Source organism: Arachis stenosperma, chromosome 5 (assembly GCF_014773155.1).
Source record: "Arachis stenosperma cultivar V10309 chromosome 5, arast.V10309.gnm1.PFL2, whole genome shotgun sequence".
Classification (NCBI taxonomy): domain Eukaryota; kingdom Viridiplantae; phylum Streptophyta; class Magnoliopsida; order Fabales; family Fabaceae; genus Arachis; species Arachis stenosperma.
The window spans coordinates 92,736,671-92,759,008 of record NC_080381.1 but is presented as its reverse complement, the minus strand read 5'-3'; the positions used below and the strand labels follow the sequence as shown (position 1 = coordinate 92,759,008).

Genomic DNA, 22,338 nt, shown 5'->3' with positions numbered 1-22,338 from the left:
TGATTATTAGTATTTAGTAACTATGTCTTAAGGCTATGAATAATTCCATTAATCCTTCACCTCTCTTAAATGAAAAATGTTTTTAATACAAAAGAACAAGAAGTACATGAGTTTCGAATTCATCCTTGAATTTAGTTTAATTATATTGATGTGGTGACAATACTTTTTGTTTTCTGAATGAATGCTTGAACAGTGCATATTCTTGATCTTGTTGTTTATGAATGTTAAAATTGTTGGCTCTTAAAAGAATGATGAACAAAGAGAAATATTATTGATAAACTGAAAAATCATGAAATTGATTCTTGAAGCAAGAAAAAGCAGTGAAAAAGTAAAGGCTTGCGAAAAAAAAAGTGGCAAAAAAATAAAAAAAATAATAATAAAAGAAAAAGAAAAAGCAAGCAGAAAAAGCCAATAGCCCTTAAAACCAAAAGGCAAGGGTAAAAAGGATCCAAGGCTTTGAGCATCAATGGATAGGAGGGCCCAAGGAAATAAATCCAGGCCTAAGCGGCTAAATCAAGCTGTCCCTAACCATGTGCTTGTGGCATGCAGGTCCAAGTGAAAAGCTTGAGACTGAGTGGTTAAAGTCGTGATCCAAAGCAAAAGAGTGTGCTTAAGAACCTTGGACACCTCTAATTGGGGACTTTAGCAAAGCTAAGTCACAATCTGAAAAGGTTCACCCAGTTATGTGTCTGTGGCATTTATGTATCTGGTGGTAATACTGGAAAACAAAGTGCTTAGGGCCACGGCCAAGACTCATAAAAGTAGCTGTGTTCAAGAATCAATATACTTAACTAGGAGAATCAATAACACAATCTGAACTCTGAGTTCCTAGAGATGCCAATCATTCTAAGCTTCAAATGATAGAGTGAGATGCCAAAACTATTCAGAAGCAAAAAGCTACAAGTCCCGCTCATCTGATTAGAACTAATATTCATTGATATTTTGGGATTTATAGTATATTCTCTTCTTTTTATCCTACTTGATTTTCAGTTGCTTGTGGACAAGCAACAATTTAATTTTGGTGTTGTGATGAGCGGATAATTTATACGCTTTTTGGCATTGTTTTTAGGTAGTTTTTAGTAGGATCTAGCTACTTTTAGGGATGTTTTTATTGGTTTTTATGCAAAATTCACATTTCTGGATTTTACTATGAGTTTGTGTGTTTTTCTGTGATTTCAGGTATTTTCTGGCTGAAATTGAGGGACCTGAGCAAAAATCTGATAGGAGGCTGACAAAGGACTGCTGATGTTGTTTGATTCTGACCTCCTTGCACTCGAAATAGATTTTTCGGAGCTATAAAACTCCAAATGGCACGCTCTTAATGGCGTTGGAAAGTAGACATCCAGAATTTTTCAGAAATATATAATAGTCCATACCTTATTCGAGATTGAATGACGCAAACTGGCGTTCAACGCCAGTTCCATGCTACATTCTAGAGTCAAACGCCAGAAACACGTCACAAACCAGAGTTAAACGCCAAAAACACGTTACAACTTGGCGTTTAACTCCAAAAGAAGTCTCTGCACGTGTAAAGCTCAAGCTCAGCCCAAGCACACACCAAGTGGGCCCCAGAAGTGGATTTCTGCACTAAGACTTATTTCTGTAAACCCTAGTAGCTAGTCTAGTATAAATAGGACTTTTTACTATTGTATTAGACATCTTTGGTCTCAGTTTTAATCTATTGTTCATATTAGAGGACTTTCATCACGTTTTAGGGGGCTGGCCATTCGGCAATGCCTGTACCATCACTTATGTATTTTCAATGGTGGAGTTTCTACACACCATAGATTAAGGTGTGGAGCTCTGCTGTACCTCGAGAATTAATGCAATTACTATCGTTCTTCTATTCAATTCAAGCTTATTTTTATTCTAAGATATCACTCGTACTTCAACCTGATGGATGTGATGATCCGTGACACTCATCATCATCCGTCCTTATGAACGCGTGCCTGACAACCACCTTTGTTCTACAAGCAAGAGCTAGAGTGTGTATCTCTTGGATTCCTAATGCATGACGCATGGTTGCCCTCGCCTGACAACCGAGCCTTCCATTCCGTGAGATCAGAGTCTTCGTGGTATAAGCTAGAACCCATTGGCAGCATTCATGAGAATCCGGAAAGTCTAAACCTTGTCTGTGGTATTCCGAGTAGGATTCAGGGATTGAATGACTGTGACGAGCTTCAAAATCGCGATTGTGGTGCGTAGTGACAGACGCAAAAGGATCAATGGATCCTATTCCGACATGATCGAGAACCAACAGCTGATTAGCCATGCGGGAAACCGTAGAGGACCATTTTCACTGAGAGGATGGGAAGTAGCCATTGACAACGGTGACACCCTACATACAGCTTGCCATGGAAAAGAGTAAGAATGATTGGATGAAGCATTAGGAAAGCAGAGATTCAAAAGGAACACAGCATCTTCATGCACTTATCTGAAATTCCCACCAATGAATTATATAAGTATCTCTTTCATCTATTCTATGTTTTATTTATTATTATTTTCGAAGACCATTATAACCATTTGAATCCGCCTGACTGAGATTTACAAAATGACCATAGCTTGCTTCATACCAACAATCTCTGTGGGATCGACCCTTACTCACGTAAGGTTTATTACTTGGACGCCTAGTACACTTGCTGGTTAGTGATGCGAGGTTGTGAAGAAAGTGATGAGTTATAAATGTGCATACCAAGTTGAATGCCATTGTTAGAGATCACAATTTTGTGCACCATTCTCACTTACATTACAGAGCATTTGCACAATTTTAAATGATGGATGCCCTAGTCTCTTACGCCAAAGCGCTAGTTGATTCTCTGTTCTGGCATGACAAGCTTGAATCTTGTGTGCCCCACAATAACAATAAAGCCCATCCTTCCGCTCACCCACTCCAATCAGCGTCCTCGAAGTGCGGTCCTGTATGACATAAAATTTATCAGTGAATTGTACTAGACAGTGTTCTTCATCTATTAATTGAAAAACTAAGAGTAAGTTGTATTTTAATTGAGATACATAGAGAATATTTTTCAATTCAAGTCCTCCTTCAAGTATCACTGTTCCTTGCTTATGCGCTATCACCTGCTCTCCATCTGGTAAACCTACTGGACACCCGCGTATAGTTTTCTTTTCACACAAATTTTCAGGTTTCCCGTCATTTGGTTGGAAGCTCCACTATCAATGATCCATAAATAAAAAATTCTCTTAATAGTCATTTTTTTAGAGTCATTTGATTTTTGCTTGTTGATCATATCTACCAATACTTTTCATTGCTCTTTGGTCAATCCTGACATCTCACATGTCGTGTCTGCCGTGTTGATAGCATAGCTACCACTTCCATTAGTGTGTGCCCCATGTGCACGTGCTGGAATTCCTCGAGTACGCATGCCTTGTCGTCCATAGCCTTTGCCACTGTCTCTTCTTTCATTCCTTGGCCGATCGCCCCACCATTCTGGATATCCTACAATCTGAAAGCATCCTTTAACATCATGCCCACTTTTGCCACAGTTAGAGCATATTGTTGATTTTTGGCTAGAATCTCCTCGTCCTTTCGTCCTGTTCCCTGCCTGCATCGCGAGTCCCACAACCAACCCTCTCTCTTCTGATGCCTTAGCCATAGTCTTCACTCTCTTCTCTTGGACTAGCATTGCGTACACACGACTCAGCGATGGCAAAGGATCTGTTTCCAGGATATTTGACCGCACTGTTTCGTAACTTGCATCATCTAGGCCCATAAAAATTGATGAACCCTCCCTTCTTTCCTTCGCTTCTCAAGTTGAGATCCAATCCCGCACTTACATCCACCACACGTGCATTTGGGAATTTGCTCGCACTGTGCTAATTCATCCCACGGTACTTTCAATTTCCCATAATACGCCATCATGGCCATTCCTTCCTACTTGCATCTTGTCAAATCTGACTTCAGTTGTTGTATTCATGGTCCGTTCACAGCGAAAAATCACTTTTTGATATCTTCCCATAGTGTCCGCGCATTCTCAACATACGCAACGGTTGACCATAGGCTTAGTTCGATCGTGTTCAAGATCCATGATACAATCATGGATTGGACTGTCCACCAATCCTCAAGATCAGATGCACCTTATTCTGGTTTTGTGAGAGTTCCATCGATGAATTCCCATTTTCTCCGAGCCCGAAGTGATATTTTCACAGCTCTGGCCCATTCCTCATAATTTTCTCCATGTAGCTGCACTTGTGTAATTACATTTCCTGGTTGTCACTCGCATTGAAGTCATCTGGCGAGTAAATTTTCTTAGTTCCTTTTTCTAAAGCCTCTGTTACATTTACAGAGTTCTTTCCTGGTTCTGCTGCCATGGTTATGCAGCCCAAGTTCTTTTTGTGTTTGTCGGTATTAGAGTATACTCTGATACCATGTAGAAAATAAGTTGTTGCAACCTGCTTTTCCATTAGTCATGAACACGTATATATACATCTTTTGACATGAAATTATATCAAATATTTCCTATCTTAAAAGGCATAATTTACGATCTTAATAAATTAGAATGCATAATTTTCTATCCTAATAATAAATATACATAAGATACTCCTTGAGTACTATATATATATACTTAATTATAGAAATATTATTGATATAATATTTCTATTAATACCAAACTCAAAACAAACACAAAATAAAACAACAAAATATAACAACAATAAAATTCCATATAACAACAATAAAATTCCCAGGGAAAGTTCAAGGCACTGGCTATTTCGGATGATAAGGAGAAGGCTAAGGAACTGCAGAAGGAGATTGAAGCTGAAGCCGAAGGAAAACAAGGTGGTGACAGAGACAGAGAAATAAAAATTGACTAGAGAATACATTGGTTGCTTTGATTTGGTTAGGAATGATAATGAGAATCAAAGGTTTATGAAAGTTAAGAGTGAGAATGATTTTCTTGTTAATGATGTTTTAGATTTGGAAAGTAGTAATGGAGGGGTTAGAATTGGTTTTGAAATTGGTGGTGGTTTTGGAACATTTATAGCCAGAATAGTTGAGAGGAATGTTACGGTGATCATTAACATTTTCAGTGTTGATGCACCATTTAGTGAGCAGCAAGAGGGATTTTTGCTCTTTTGGTGACGAAGATAGCAACTAAGACAAACGGCGTCATTTTGAAGTAAGGGGACTTATCTATCCCATTTTGAAAACTCTCCTTCTGAATGTGCATCTATAAGGTAGCGTTTGTTTTGAAGTATTGAGACAGAGACTGACAGACTGAGACTTAGTTTCATATTTGTTGGTTTAGAGACTGGTACTAAAATTTCTGTCTTCGTCTCCAAAATTTCAGTATTTCAGTACCTCCAAAAAGTGAGGACATAGGAGACTAAAATTTTTAGAGGTGGAGACTGAAAATTTAATAACATTTTATACTTAAATACCTTCATTTCAATTAATTAATTTCAATTTTACCCTTTGTACAAATTAAATTAGAATTTCATTTTTGTTTCAATTTATCTCCCACTTTGCACCGAATAGAATACTGAGATTTATTTCAATCTCTATCTCTTAGTCTCTGTCTCTCAGTCTAAGTCTTTCCGTCTCTGTCTCTCCACCAAACGCTACCTAATGGTTAGGTCAGCACAATGGAAGCTATGTCAGACTTTTTTGTTGGGTCTAACGAATCCATATGAATGGGAGAGATTCGTATTTCTAACTTTTAAAGAGGTCAGAAATTTAAAAGTATTTTTAAATGGTCAGGAACAAAAATATCTATGGAACAAAAAATCAAGGACTTATTTGTCCTTTTCTCAAGATTTTATTCAATAAAAAAGATATTTTTTTAATTTTTTAGCATATTTGACAAATTCTTAGTAGTAAAAATAAAATGATTAGAAAAATAAAAAATATTTTTCACATAATAAATAAATATAAAAATATTTTTATATTGTTCTATCTAAATATAATTGATAAATAAAAAATATTTTTGTATAAAATATCTAAACATAAAATTATTTTTATTTTTTAAAAAATCTAAAAAAAATAATTCAATTTTTTTTATAAAATTAACCCAAATAAGTCTTTAATTTTCTAGTATGGAAGAGTAGATCTTTTAAGAGAAAAATCTAAAACAACCCCTGACAATTACCTCAAAAGACAACGAGGTCCTTGAAAAAAAGTACCCAACTCAACTCCTGAGCTTTACTTTTATGGGACTCATTAGTTCCTGTGTCAAAAAAAATCAATGTTATTTTTTTTTTGCACAAGGGCTAATCAGTCCCAAAAAAAAGGATCAGAGCCGAGTTGTGTATTTTTTTTCTTGAGAACATCGATTATCAGGAACCGGATTAGATATTAACTCATATTAGATTAGATTAACTTATTACTTACTAACCTTGGGCCATAAGAAAAGCCTAGACTTATACCTAGGTCCAACAGACTTATGCCAAGGCCCAAACACCTCAATAAAAAGCTGCATGGTCTTTTGACTCCATTTTTCTTTCCTTTGTCTCACACCAGCACCAGCCTCAACCTCCACCCTCCACTCGCTCACTCGCTCACTCTCTCACTCCTTGCCGTCGCCGTCGCCGCTGCGGTCTCTGATCGCCCCTGTTCGCCCCTGTTCGCCTATGCTCCCAGCTGTTCTCTTCTTCTCGTCGCTTCTGTTTCTGCTCGTGCTTCTCTGTCGCAGCTGGTGAGCTCTTTTTCTCTTTTCCAAACATTTTATTTTTTATGATTAGTTGATTAGATATTTGATTGCTAGTAGCTGAAAGTTTTAGGCATTTAACAAGTTGTTGAGCCAGACCTCTGATTGCTGATAGCTCTAATTGCTGGCAATTCTAAGCTGAAAATTTCAATTCTAACTATGCAACACAACACATGTTCTTTCTTCTAATTTTGTGAGTTACCTTTAATTTTTCTTCTTCCATCCTTTGTGTTGAAGAGTGAAGACACTTCCACAGCCATGGAGAAGAAGAAGCAGCAGCAGCAGCAGCAAAATGAGAAGAAAGGGGAACCCAAGAAGGTGAAGGTTTTGAACACGAGCTCATTCCAAATAAACGAAGAAGATGCGTCTCGCTTGGTTGGTTCCATTATTGAAAAGGGTATCTCTGACTCTCACGGCAACAACATCATCACTACTCCTCCTTCCTTCTTTCCCAAACCCGCTGGTCTTCCTTTCCCTGTTGCACGACACCGTTCCCATGGCCCTGTAAGTTACCTTATTCAACCACGCTTTTTTAGCTTCCTTCTTAACTGTGACATTTTCATTTTTCGCGTGTTGTATTTTCATTCCTGAATTGAATGGAACATTGCAGAATGAATGGTCTTTTTTAGCAATGTATGAATACAAAACAAAACAAAAGTAATAACCTTAGGTTTTATCTAGGATTTCAATGAGTTTAACTTAAGAGGGTATGCTGGAACTTGGAAGAATTAAAGAGGGGGGGGGGGGGGGACTAGCTGAACTAAGAGTTGTTGTATTTTGATGGGACACATATACGGTATACCATGTTGTACTTAGTTTTGCATGTGCTGCTGTGTTTGTCTTTTTTCTATTGTATTCTGCCCTAACTTCGACTGAACTAATCAAATTTCACTTATTGCTATAAGAAGATAAATTTTGAATTTCATAGTGGAAGGTGTACAGTGGTTCAACACTGAAGAGAATGCAGAAGCTATCAAGCAAGCAATGCTTGAAACAAAACTCTTGATAGTTGATATTGAAATAGGGGAAGAAAGAAATAGAGAATGATAAGAGAATCCTTTGCTGAATTCACATCTCTGCATTATTGACTTTAATTGAATGTAAAACCACACTCTGCAGATTACACAATCTGGTATATATACCTGTACAAGTGTGGGAGATAGAATCTAGATTCTGTTTCTAAACCAGAGGCTATCTATGACAGAAAGTTTTCTATCAGTATCTATTTTAATGAAGTAGAAGAATATGTTTTGGTCTAGTTACAAAATTGATCATCTATCACTAACAACCAAGCTATGAAAGAATAAAAAAAAGATTAACTTTTGTCTCTCATTAATGTGGCTGAAAATAAATGAATAGTTTCCGTGAAAACTTCTATGGAAAAGTAATTTTTGAATGGTATCTTAGACCCAGGTTGTTGAGCTTAGAAATCTTTGTTGGCCATGATGCATGAAGGAGTCTTACATTAACTCATGGAATGACATTGAGACTTTGATGATTTTGCAGTATTGGCATCCATTAAGTAATAAAGGGGGTGCTCGTGGCAACGACGATGATGACAGTGACAATGATGTTGAGGATAAAGAAGATAAAGGTTTCAAGGAGTTTGAAAAAGTTTCAGCCTTTGCCAATCCAGTACAAAAGAGGAAGAAAAAAGATTTGGATTTTAAAAAGTGGAAAGAGATTACTCAAGACAATTATTGTTCCTTGGGGAAGGAATCAGATGATATGATTAATACAGGGAAAAAGAAAAATGAAAAAGGCAGTAAGAATGCAGACATGAAAACGTCACCTACTGATGGTGTTGCCCTTGCTTCTATGGAAGTAGACACTAAACCACAATTAAATAACTATGATAGAGGGTTTCTTAACTCAGCCAGTGCCATGGAGATAGATACATCAAATAAGGCAGATCCTCAGGAAAAACACAAATATGCCACAATTTATGACAGCAACGAAGTGGATGAATTGATGCCTGAACGGGATCAAATTTCTAATGATGAAAAGCCTGATCACAGTTTTGGATCTCTAGATGTGTTAAGAGGAGAGAAAAATAATTTGACTTCAAACATGGTTTCTTCTTCCGGTTCTAGCACCTTTAGAAGGAAACAAGGTTCCATGGCTCTGGAGGATGAAATTGATGCTGAGAATCGGGCTCGGATAATGCAAATGTCACCTGAGGAGATTGCTGAAGCCCAGGCTGAAATAATGGAGAAGATAAACCCTTCGTTACTCAAAGTGCTGCAGAAAAGGGGGCAGGAAAAGGTTAAGGAACAAGATAGTTTAACATCAGAAGTGGGTAACGGCAATGCATCTATGAATCAAGATGTTCATAGTAATCAAGATGCAAAACGTCTGCATACAGAGGACAACATCTCCCATATGTTGATGACACCACCTTCAGAAAATAAGCTAGATGATGAGAAAATTAGGGAAATCACTATGACAACTGCTAGTGGCAGCTCATGGAATGCTTGGAGCAATAGAGTTGAGGCTGTTAGGGAGTTAAGATTTTCCTTGGCTGGGGATCCTGTTCATTCTGATTGGGCATCTCCTTATGGTATTTCTTATTTATTTCTCATGTTTTTTTAGCTTTCTATATGATTTCTGATGTCATCTGATGATCATTGCCTGCATCTATATAATTGCTTTTGAGTATGTTGAAGATCAGTGCCTTCCTGATGTTAGTGTTATGTATTGTTAATGTTTGGATATTTTTCTTGATGGCATCTCCTTATGCTAGTGTTACTTATTTGGTAAAGTATATTTTTTGTCTCTAATATTTGCGATTTTCCTAACGTTTAATTTCATTCAATTTTCTAACGTTTTTGATTCATTCAATTTTGTCCCTTACGTTTTCGATTTGTGTCAAAACTATCCCTAGAAGTTCTCAATTGTATCCCTAACATTTTACATGGAGTTAACATCCAGGGGTAATTTTGACACATCGAAAACGTTAAGGATAAAATTGAATGCAACTAAACTTTAGGAATAGTTTTGAAAAAAAAAATTGCAAATTTTAGGGACAAAAAGTATACTTTACCCATTCTGTGTAGCAGTTATATTGCTAGCAAGGAAAGGTTGTAGAAGTCTTCTCTAACATGATAGGTCAAAGCCTTTTGACCATAAATTATGCTATTGTTTTGGTTCTAGTCTAGAGTGTGGTTTATGTTGATTCCCTTTTCTTCCTATTCTTTCCTAGTTATTAAACTTGGCTGCTTGGTTTTGGCTTTGTTGTGCATTCCCTATTAAGCATATCAGATGTTAGAACTCTCCAATTGATTATCATCCCTCATATCCTTATTATTCTGAAATAAGATGGAGTTGATAATATAAATTTTAAATTTCTTATGTGATAATTCTTTCCGTTGCGCTACAGACAATGTCTCTGAACGTGACTATCTGCGGACCGAGGGAGATCCTGGTGCAGCTGGTTACACAATCAAAGAAGCAGTGGCACTCACAAGAAGTGTGGTATGTTATGTGTTAAAATAGATCTATCTTTCAGATAGATGCAGATTTACCTTGAAACGTGGATGTCTGGAATAGTTTGGATGTATTTGCTATTATTAATGTAAATATTGAGATAATTTAATGTAATTTCTCCCTTCGGAACTCAACATCTGCCAATTTTTTTTTCTTTTAGGTTCCTGGACAAAGGTCACTTGCATTGCATCTCCTTTCATCTGTTCTTGATAAGGCATTGCAATATATTTGTAAGGACAGAACAGTACAGATCTCGAAAAGTGAAGATGAAGTTGACAAATCAGTTGACTGGGAGGCTGTTTGGGCTTTCGCACTTGGTCCAGAACCTGAGCTGGTGTTGGCACTCAGGTGAGTTTTATTACCCAAATTTCTAGTTTTATCAGCTACCTGCAATGGTCGATGATTTTCTTCTTTTTTAAAATACACTTTTAAATAGCAGCTGAATTGATTTGTTAGATAGAATGGCTCCAGTTGATGTTTTAAATTCCTTGCATTTTACTTGGACCCAATGAAGCAAAGAAGTCACAGATATGTTGCTCACTATTTAGTATTTTTGTGTCTGGTAGTGGTCATTGTAGAAGCCAGCATTGTTTGCATGCTCTAAAAAGATTTGTTAATTTGTGATAAGGGCTTATGCAAACCAGCTTTTATAAACTCCGATTTTTGTTTTTTAAATTTTTAATTGGGATGAGCTCTTGTGCACTGGCTTTTCTAGAGGGCTTTGTACAATTTTACCCCAAAATATTTGTTGGCATGTTGTGGCTTGGGTGTGTAATATTGCCACTTATGTGAAATTTAAGAAAAGTGAAATATAGAGTGCTTAGTTAACTTGCACACCTGTTGTTCTCTTATTCGTTTATTATACAAAGTGATCTTCTCCCAAATGGGACTATTCATCTTCTCATTCTTGTTTATATTTTGCCTATGGATTGTATTATAACCTGCTACACGTAGGTTTTGTATTTAACTCGCTTAAGTAATAGCTACTTCAATTCTTTCAAGTTGTAGTCACGTATGGTTCTTTACTCCTTGTTTGGGACCCATTTGATGGTAGTACCCTTTGTTTTCTTTTAGGATGTGCCTTGATGATAACCACAATTCTGTAGTTCTGGCTTGTGTGAAGGTTATTCAAAGTGTGTTGAGTTGTGATGTGAATGACAACTACTTCAATATATCAGAGGTATCAATTCTCAACTATATTTATTTTCTTTAATTGTATAGTTAGTAATATTTGTGTTTCAAATTTGAGTAAACTGATATATCTTTTTTTTAACTTTCTGAAGATTGCAATCTGTGACAAGGATATCTGCACTGCTCCAGTTTTTAGGAACAGACCAGATATTGATCTTGGATTTCTTCACGGGGGTTTTTGGAAGTACAGTACAAAACCCTCAAACATTCTTCCTATCAGTGAGGATCACATGGATGATGAGTCCGAAGGAAAACATACGATTCAGGATGATGTTGTGGTTGCTGGACAAGATTTTACTGCAGGTCTAGTACGCATGGGAATCCTTCCCAGACTTCGTTATCTTTTAGAGGTAAAATAATTAATCATGATGAAGCAGTTAATGTCATTCGATCTATAAATTTCTCCTCCTCTTATATGAACCTCCATATTATATTTAAATATTTGATACTGGTTGCAGACAGATCCTACAACAACTTTGGAAGAATGCATTATTTCTATACTGATTGCCATAGTGAGACATTCACCATCATGTGCTAATGCAGTCTTGAACTGTGAAAGGCTTATTCAGACAATTGTGAAACGATTTACTGTGAACAATTTAGAAATCCGGTGGTCTATGATAAAATCTGTAAACCTAATGAAGGTTATAATCCTCCCTTACGTGTTATATATCTTCAATATTTTATGCAGTTACCGTAAGAGAATCATTACTAATGTTTCATTTCAAATTGGTTGAAGGTCTTAGCTTGGTTGGATCAGACAACTTGTGTAGAGTTTATAAGGAATGGGTATTTTCAGACTCTGACATGGAATTTATACCAAAATCCTTCCTCCATTGACCACTGGCTGAATATGGGGAAGGAAAAATGCAAACTTGGGTCAGCCTTGATTGTTGAACAATTACGTTTCTGGAAGGTCTGCATTCGATATGGATATTATGTATCTTACTTCTCAGAAATGTTCCCTGCCCTATGTTTTTGGTTAAATCCACCTTCCTTCGAAAAACTTGTTGATGAAGATGTTCTGTATGAATATGCTTCCATCTCAAGGGAGGCATACCTTGTTCTAGAGTCTTTAGCTGGAAGACTTCCAAATTTATTTTCACAGCAGTCCCAAAACAATCAGATTCCTGAGTCTGCTGGTAACACGGAGGTGTGGTCTTGGAGGTATGTTGGTCCAATGGTTGACTTAGCAGTGAAGTGGATTGCAACCAGAAGTGACCCAGAGGTATGTAATTTGTTTAAAAGACAGAATGAAGGGAGATTTGACGTGACTTCCCTTGGATTGTCTGTGACATCCTTGTTGTTTGTGTATGCTGCTGTGACTCACATGCTCTTCAGAGTGCTTGAAAAGGTGACAATGGGTGATACTATTAGCCCACAGAAAACTGAGAGGCATGTACCGTGGCTTCCAGACTTTGTCCCGAAGATTGGACTTGAGTTGATTATATATTGGCTTTCGGGCTTTTCAGGTTACTTTGGGACAGAATACGGTCTTCCCAACTCCGGTGAATCTTTTATGAAGGAACTAGTTAATTTGAGACTGAAGGGTGGTGTTGAAATGTCTTTAGCTTCCACCTGTTGTCTGAATGGAATGGTCAATGTTATTGCTGCTATTGATAAACTAATACAGTCTGCCAAGAGTGTTACTTCTACTCTCCCAAGCCAAGTACAAAATCTCTCAAAAGAAGGGAAAGTGCTTGAGGATGGCATACTTAGATCGTGTTGGGTTGAATTAAGGTCTGTGCTTAGTGTTTTGACAAGTTCGGTTGATTCTGGGTGGTGCTACATGCAGGCGATTGAGATATTTGGAAGAGGGGGACCAGCTCCAGGAGTGGGCATTGGCTGGGGTGCCCCTCATGGAGGGTTTTGGTCAAAATCAGTTTTATTAATGCAACTAGATGCTAGATTTCTAATCTGTTTGCTGCAGACTCTTCAAAATGCATCTAAAGATGTATCTGTAATTGAAGAAAAGACATTGTCCATTCAAAAGATTAACACTCTGTTGCGATTGTGTTTAACTGCTGGACCAAGGGAGAAGTGTGTTGTAAATAAGGCATTGGATCTCTTATTTGATGTTTCTGCATTGAAATACCTTGATCATTGCACACAGAACTTTCTCCTTGACACGAGGGGTAAAACCTTTGGGTGGAAACATGAAGAGGAAGATTACATGCACTTCAGTAGAATCTTATCGTCTCATTTCAGGAGCAGATGGTTATCTGAAAAGGTGAAGTCCAAGTCTATAAATGGCAGTGGTTCCTCCAGCACTAAGAGTTCTCTGAAGGGTAGTGCTCGGTTGGACACTATATTTGAGGACTCTGACATGTCACTCGGTACGAGCCCGTCGTGTAATTCTTTAATGGTAGAATGGGCTCACCAGAAACTACCACTTCCACTCCACTTTTACCTTAGTCCAATCTCCACGATTTCCCGTAGCAAGCAATCTGGTCCCCAAAAAGTTGATGGCTCGGATAGCATACATGGTCTGTCTAATTTGCTCGAAGTTGCCAGGTCTGGACTTTTCTTTATTTTTGGCATTGAAGCAATGTCCAATTTCCAAGGTCATGACATTCCTTCTCCTATTCAGCATGTATCATTGACGTGGAAGTTACATTCCTTATCTGTCAATTTCCTTGTTGGAATGGAAATACTTGAACAAGAGCAGAGCAGGGAAACTTTTGAAGCTTTACAGGATCTTTATGGCATGCTTCTTGATAAGGCAAGGTTAAACAAAAATGAAGAAACTATCTCAGATGATAAAAACCATCTTGAGTTTCTGAAATTCCAATCCGAGATTCATGAAAGTTACTCGGTATTTATTGAAGAACTTGTAGAGCAGTTTTCAGCTATATCTTATGGTGATCTGATTTTCAGCCGGCAAGTTTCTCTCTATCTTCATCGTTGTGTTGAACCTTCGATTCGACTTGCTGCCTGGAGTGCACTATCTAATGCTCGTGTTCTTGAGCTTTTACCACCACTGGAGAAGTGCTTTTCTGGGTCTGAAGGATACCTTGAACCGATTGAGGTAAAACTTATCATTATCTACTGTTCTAATGTGATATATTAGATGCATAGCATTGTTCCTATGCTTTTTTACTTTCTCTTCATTTTAAATTGAAGTTATAAATGTTTATTTTTATTCCCTTAACATAGGAATATCAAATATGAAATACCCATCTTTTGAGATGGAATAAAATTTTCATATTTGTGGGACTAAATTACTATTGGAATAAATTATTCTTAGAAACTAGAGTTTAAATTTTCAAACAAACATGAGAATAATATATTTCCTTGAAACAAACACACAAACTATAAACACGACATCATTGGCAGTGTAATCTTTTTTCTTTTGCATCAAAGCATAAATTAGTCAAAGTAACTTAGAAACATTTTCTTAAGTTTTAGAGGTACAGTTACATTCGTGTTTATTTTCTGTTTTTTGTTTACCCGTTAGGAGATGTGCCATTTGATGAGTAGAGTTATCAGCTCGGACTAGGTATATGAAAAGCTCTATATTGGATTCAATTCCAAATTTCACCCAATATAGTGAAAAAATTCATAGCAGTAATTTTTTTTTCTAGTCTACAAAACCAATGAAAATTAAAATGTTAAGAGAAGATGGATTGTGTTAGATATTAAACTAAGCCCTACCCCACCTAGTTTAAGCATTTGGGAAAGATTGTTCATGACATAATTTATTGTTTTTCTGGTCATGATGCATTACCATGACACGTAATTGACATGTTTATTGGTTTTAACTTTGCATCAAACATGCACATATCTTTACTGTGACTTTTTTTGAAGCTATAAACTTTAGTAGATTGTTTCTTACTTGATTAGAAAGCTTTAAACTACTTTAGTAAATTTGAAACTACGGCTTGTTTTCTTGTCCTTTTATTAACAGTAGTGTTAAAATCCATGATTTTCTATGAAAATAATAGAGTGAATAGTAACTCAGCAAATGTGAGAAGAGAGTATATTATGTGATTTGTGTAGATTGTATGCTGATTGTATTGTTACATGAGAGATGACTAATATATATAGAAAGAAGAGTAAAAAATGTGGAGCACCTACTCTACTATTCTCCATAAATGCACTGTGTAAACTACTTACTACTATTTAACATTAGTATCTCTCATGTTTCAACACTCTCCCTCAAGCTTGTGCATATAGATAATATACATCAAGCTTGGAACATAAGTAACATATAAGGGATATTATTTAATCTGGTGAGATATGAAAGGATAATCTCTCTAATATTCCCCCTCAAGCTTGGAACATAAGTAACATATAAATGATATTATTTGATCTGGTGAGATATGAAAGGATAATCTCTCTAATATTCCCCTTCAAGCTAAAGCTTACTAAGCTGTTAAGCTTGTTACAATAATACCCTTGAAAATAAAATAAAGAGTAAACTGTTGAAGACGAAAGAAGGGCCAGCTGGAATTGCCGAAGATGTGCCAGGCCCATTGGGGACTTCTGGAGATGTGTTGGGGGGCAGCTGGGGCTGTCAGGGACTTGCTGAACCTAGATGGGACTACCGGGAACTTGCCGGGGCCAGTAGGTAACCTGGGAAAGGTGACTTGGTTCAAGTGTCATGGTCTTTCAAAGAGGCTATAACTAGCATGATTGACAGACTGGGTGAATGAAAAATAAGATCATTGGTATCATTCAGTGGGAGGTTGGAAGGAAAAGATAACCCAATCAATCACTCTATGCCAAGAGTAAGAATAGGGAGATGATGGAAGAGGTTACACAGACAGGACGGATGTCAAACATGCAAGAAATCAAGGGATAAAATCAATGAATTTGATGATATGCTGTAGTGGACTAGTGGCTAGATAAAGGAGATAAGCACATATCCAGAAAGCACAGAGATGTCAGCACTGAGGTAGTACCGACCGGAGGTGGTGGCAGACGCTGCAGATGAACAGTGCAGCAGTGACGGGGGCAAAAAGGGAAATGCAGAAATGCAAAAGAGAAAAATGGTCGGATAAGAAAAAACATGACCAGACCCTGAAAGAGGACAGCGAGGCTTTGATAATGTTAAGTATGTAAGGGAAGTGGGAAACCACACCTTATAGCTGGTTATTAAGGCAGGGAAGAACCACTTTCCTTATATACAATATCAGGTATCCCATACTCAATGTGGAACTTTGGGCACCCCATAATACCTAGTCCCCAACAATACACTGACCCTGGAGATCCGACGTCCACAGTGATGGTGGCTTTACTCTATCGACATTGAGCTAGTGGTAGCCTACCACCAACTGTCAATATTCAGTATTCACCTTAATCTAGCCCATAAGCATCGTTTTCGATGGCGCCGACAACCAAGTCTTTGATACCATTGTTAAGTACCTAAGAAAAGTGGGAAATTACACCTTAAAAACTAACTATTAAGAGGGAATAACCACTCTCCTTAACATATTTGGGCACCCCATACTACCAAGTCCTCAACAGATTAGCGGCGGAAATCGACAGCCAAGATGCCAACACGCGCTGGCTAAAGTAGCGGCGGTAACTGAACCGTATGAGGGAGAAAACAGTGCGTGGATGTGTGTGAAGCCTCAGTCAGCATCACTGTTGGCTGGGCTGAGCAGCGATGAGTCCGACAGTGTGATCATTTGTCAGATTGGACGGTGGACGGCAGGGGAGTGCTGGAACAGTTCTGAAAGGGGTCAGAAGGTGGTTTTTGTTGGAAAGAACAACACAGCAGAGGACGTTCTGGTAACTAGAAAGGCACCCGGTTGGCTGGAACTTTACAATAAAGAACATCCTTAAATTAAAAGGAGCAGATTGTGCTGCTGGATGCACAACAGCAGAAGTAGCTGAAACAACTTAAACAAGAGTTTCTTGGTTCGGAAAAATGTGAAATGGAAGTAATTTTGATTTCAACCAAGAATAGAAAGATTACTTTCAACATAGTTTGTGACAGCGGCAGAATTTCAGGGAACTCAAGGAGGATACCAATATACCATGACTCTAATACTATGTTAAAATCCATGATTGAATATGAAAAAAATAGAGTAAATATTAACTTAACAAATGAGAAAAAGAATATATTACTCATATGTGATGTGTATAGACTGTATGCTGATTGTATTGTTACATGAGAGAAGACTAACAATCTAACATATACAGAGTAGAGAGTAATAAATGTGGAGAACTCTTCATAAATACACTATGTAAACTACTAACTACTAACTAACATTAATATCTCCTATTATATTTCAACAAGCAGCAAACCCGGAATTTAATATTTGCTGTCCATGCCTTTTACCACCTATTATGTGTTGAGAGGTGCATTCTATTACAGTTTTAATGCATACTACACAACTCGAAATACATCGTATTTAAATCGATATTGATGGGTTCCCTGTCTCTCTGCAGGATAATGAAGGGATTTTGGAAGCTTATACCAAGTCATGGGCTTCTGATGCTCTTGACAGGGCTGCAATTCGAGGATCAATTGCGTATACTCTGGTTGTCCATCATCTTTCCTCCTTCATATTTAATCCTTGTCTCACAGATAAATTGTTGTTGCGGAACAGAGTTATTAGGTCGCTCCTGCGAGATTATGCTGGGAAACAGCGACACGAGGTGAGCAAGTTTTTATAGCTTTACATTGATTGAATAGCTGCTTAGACAGATCTATCTATTCAGAGTCCTCAGTGCCAGAGATTTTCCATCTTCTTCCAAGTTCTAAACAGTAGTATTTTGTGACCATGAATTTGAAAGCTATTAATGAAAAAGAATTTTTTTTGTTCTTTTTTTTTTCTCCCTCCCCTTAAATACTTAGGTATTATTGTCTGCATTTATATATATGATGTTAATTTAGGGAAATCTATGGTTTTTACTAATGGAACTTATGTTATAGGGAATGTTGCTCAACCTCATCCACTATAACAAGATGGCACCGAGATCTTACACAGGATTAGAGTTTAGGATAAAAATTTTAGTTGAAGCTTGTGAGGGAAATTCTTCACTTTTGAAAGTAGTAGAGAAGTTAAAGGCTGTTGTGGAGAAGACTTCATTGTGAAATCATCAATTATACTCCGAGACTTGTAAATATTCAACATATACTAAAAGCAGGTGCGACAGAAGGACCATACACGAACATTACTCGACGAGAATGGTGTGCTTGGCCAAATAGAACATGGTGGGCAGGTGGCACTAACATTTGTTTTCATTGTTGGAATGGAGGCTTCTAGTTTGTCTAGCAAGATTCTAGGGATGCAAAGTCCATGGGGCGTGCAATGAAGTTGTACATAAAAAAGTACCGGAGTATACTTTTGATGAAATTGTCAAAAAGATTCTTGGTATGCAGCTTTTGTTACTTTTGTGCAAGAGGGAGATAGATAGATGACCATGAATATTAGTGGAATTTGTGGTTTTTATTTTAAAGTTTATTTACAGAACAAGAAAATACGAGAAACTTGGAAAAGTAAAGTTTTGATAATGTGACAGCAACTATACGAAAACTTGTAAGCAGATTTTTTAAAATTATTTTTTAGAGTAAAGTATTATTTTGGTCCCTAATGTTTGTATTAAATCTTAATTTAATTTTTAACATATCAAACGTTTTATTTTAGTTTTAAAATTTTTTAAATGGGTTTAATGTTGTCCTATTATTAAATTTAACATGAACAGTTAACATATTAAAGAGGCAATAACGTTCATTTCAAGAAGCGAAATTAATTTTTTAATGATCACTAAAATAAAAGATTTTTTAGATTTTATAGCATTCATGATTGATTGTTAAGATTTGAGATTTAAATATTAATTATTTATATCAAATTTAAAGGTGGGAGTTAAATTCGTTTGAAATTTTGAGACAAATATGACATTTGAAATCTTAGGGATAATATTAAGATTTAGTCCAAATGTTAGGGACTAAAATAGTACTTTACGCTAATTTTTTTTATTATAATAACAAATTAAAATATCAATAATACAAACTATATGTACAAAATATATGAAATGTACGAAAGGAAAGATAAATCCTATCTACAGGTCTACAAAATCATTTGCATCGTCTTTTTGGCCGTCCATCTCCTCCTAAATCAACGATACCGATGCAAATGACGAATTCCCTCTAGTAGTGCTATTACGAGCGCAAACCTGATCGTATTAGATTGTCATTTCCTCCTTTATTTTGCAAATCTGCTCTATATCCCGCAAGCTATTAGCACGATAAGCTATGATTGCCTGTCTCTCCTCCTCCACAACGTCCCATTCAGCGAGGCGAGTAAGGAGGTCTTCGATCCACTCCTCAGCTCGTTGTAGATGTTGTCCCTAATCTTGTAGGCTTTGGGTTAGGATGTGGATTTGGTCATGCAAATCGGCCTCCTAGGAAGGTGGAATAGTGCTAGTGGTTGATATGGAAGACGCCCTTCTCAAAAGACTCGAGTGAAGAGTACTAGCGAAGAAGGATCCTTGTCCATAAATGCAGTTATTACATGGCTCGTCCAGAGTCTTAAGCCATACGACATCCAGATCCACCTGCACATTACTTGTCCTTTCTCCCTTTTTTATTTGGATTACTGGGTCTGAGTCTGCATGCCTTATATGAACTAATCCTAACAAATTTAAAAATGTAATTAAACATAAGTCACAATTAAATACTAAATTCAAATGAAATAAATACTTACGTGTAAATCGTGCGGAATTTCGATTACCACAACTGAACTGGCAAGTGCACTAGGTTGTACCAAGTAATACCTGTTGAGTGAGAGTCGATCCCACAAGGATTGTTGGACCATGCAACAATAATTGAGTGATTCATTTAGTCAGACAAGCAGAAAATAGTGTTTTAGGTTCAAAAGCATCAAACAACAATTCAAGAATTCAGAAAGCAATTAGTAAATTTAGTGTGAAAAGTATGTGAGAAAATAGTTAAGGTTTCATAGATATTTATTTTTTCAGATTAATGTTTCTTACCAACTATTTTAATCATGCAAGACCCAATTCATGGCAAACTCTAATTGACTAAACCTTAATTCCTTAGTAATTTAGTCTCTTCTAACCTAATTAACCGCTAATTCCTTGGTCACTTAATGTAGATTAAAGGGTTAAGTCCAATTCTAGTTTATTAGCCACAAAAATCCTAATTAACCAAATATAAGAGGATTATATGTCACGTATCCCGTTAAGTCGAAGTAATTAGTGATTAGGGAGGAATTACTTTCAAGCTATTATACAAGTGAGTTAACTATTTCAAGAATCAACAAGAATTCATGTAGAATAAGAGTTATTTTTCAATACACTCTAATTCATAAGATAAAGAACGAAAGTAATCCTTGAATTTGAATCAATACAATAATTAAAATAGAGTGACAATAGTATTAATTCCTAGAATAAACAGAGCTCCTAACCTTAACAATGGAGGTTTAGCTGCTTATGGATCAGAGAAAAACTAGGGTTCAAAAGTGTGCAGAGTGTAGAATGAGGTAGAGACAGAGAATGAGCCCAAAGGGCTAAATCTTTTTCCTTTTATATCTAACCTAATTTGATTTGAAAATAAAATAGAATAATAAATTCTAAACCTAAAAGATTGTGTTTTGAAATAATAATAACAAAAAAAAAAAACTAAATATAAATGAAAATATAAGCCAACGAAGCCTTCCTTGAAAATCATATTTGCACTACTGGCACTAAACACTAGACTCGACATTTAGCGCTGCTAAGGCAGAGAGCTTTTTGGTCTTGGTTTAAAATCCTGTTTGGTCAAAAGGTACTTAAGAGTAGCATGGTCAGTAAAAACAATAACCTTAAAACCAATTAAATAGGACTTAAACTTATCAGAAGCATAAACTACAACTAGTAATTGATTTTTTATAGTTGTGTGATTCTTTTGCGTGTCATTCAATACACGGCTAGCATAGTAAATGACGTGCATAAGCTTGTCTTGTCTCTGTCCCAAGAAGGCTCTATAGCATAGTCACTGGAATCACACATTAATTCAAATGGTAAATCTTAGTTGGAAAGAGCTATGATGGGAGCAAAGACAAGCCTAGATTTTAGAGTTTCAAAGGCATACAAACAATCATTATCAAAATTAAGAGGAATGTCTGCCACCAAGAGGTTGCTCAAAGGTTTAGCAATCTTAGAAAAATTCTTTATAAATCTCCAATAAAATCCTGCATGTCCCAAGAAAATCCGGATTGTCTTAGCATTAGTGGGTGGTGGAAATTTTTCAATTACCTCCTCCTTAGCTTTATCAATCTCAATTCCCTTACTTGAAATCCAGTGTTCAAGAACAATACCTTCAGTGACCATAAAGTGATATTTTTTCTAATTTAAAACAAGGTTTGTTTCTTGGCACCGTTTAAAGACCATGGAAAGATGCTTAAGGCAAGAGTAAAAAAAAATTATCAAATACAAAAAAATCATCCATAAATACCTTAATAAACTTTTCAACCATGTCAGAAAATATGGAAAGCATGCACCTCTGAAAAGTTGCTAGGGAATTACACAGTCCAAATGGCATCTTTCGGTAAGCAAATGCTCCAAATGGGCATGTGAATGCCGTCTTCTCTGATCTTGAGGGTCCACTGCAATCTGATTATAGCCAGAATATCCATCTAAGAAATAGTAAAAAGCTTTACTGGCTAACCTCTCGAGCATCTGACAAATGAAAGGCAAGGGAAAGTGATAATTTCTTGTTACATTATTGAGTCAATACACATATGCTATCCTGTGACGGTCCTTGTGGGAATAAACTCATTCTTCTCATTCTTAATCATTATCATCCCTCCTTTCTTGGGAACCACTTGAACAGGACTCACCCATGGGCTATCAGAAACTGGGTAAATAATATTGGTTTTCCAAAGCTTCATTACATCTTTTTGGACCACTTCTTTCATGATTGGATTTAGTCGCCTTTGTGGTTGCACAACCGGTTTAGCATCATCCTCACGCAAGATCTTGTGCATACACTTGGCCAGATTGAACCTTTTTAAGTCACTAATGGTCCATCCAAGAGCCGTTT

General features: G+C 36.7%; 1 protein-coding gene across 1 annotated transcript; it reads left to right on the top strand.

Moving 5' to 3' along the window:
• Window positions 1–6,475: 6,475 nt before the first annotated feature.
• Window positions 6,476–18,893, top strand: LOC130980073 (transcriptional elongation regulator MINIYO). Its single transcript, XM_057903697.1, has 11 exons — window positions 6,476–6,650; window positions 6,900–7,166; window positions 8,169–9,222; window positions 10,042–10,136; window positions 10,309–10,496; window positions 11,223–11,328; window positions 11,432–11,689; window positions 11,798–11,983; window positions 12,079–14,367; window positions 17,739–17,948; window positions 18,226–18,893. The coding sequence occupies exons 2-11, from the start codon at window positions 6,921–6,923 to the stop codon at window positions 18,385–18,387; spliced, it is 4,794 nt and encodes a 1,597-aa protein (XP_057759680.1). The 5' UTR covers window positions 6,476–6,650; window positions 6,900–6,920; the 3' UTR covers window positions 18,388–18,893.
• Window positions 18,894–22,338: the final 3,445 nt, after the last annotated feature.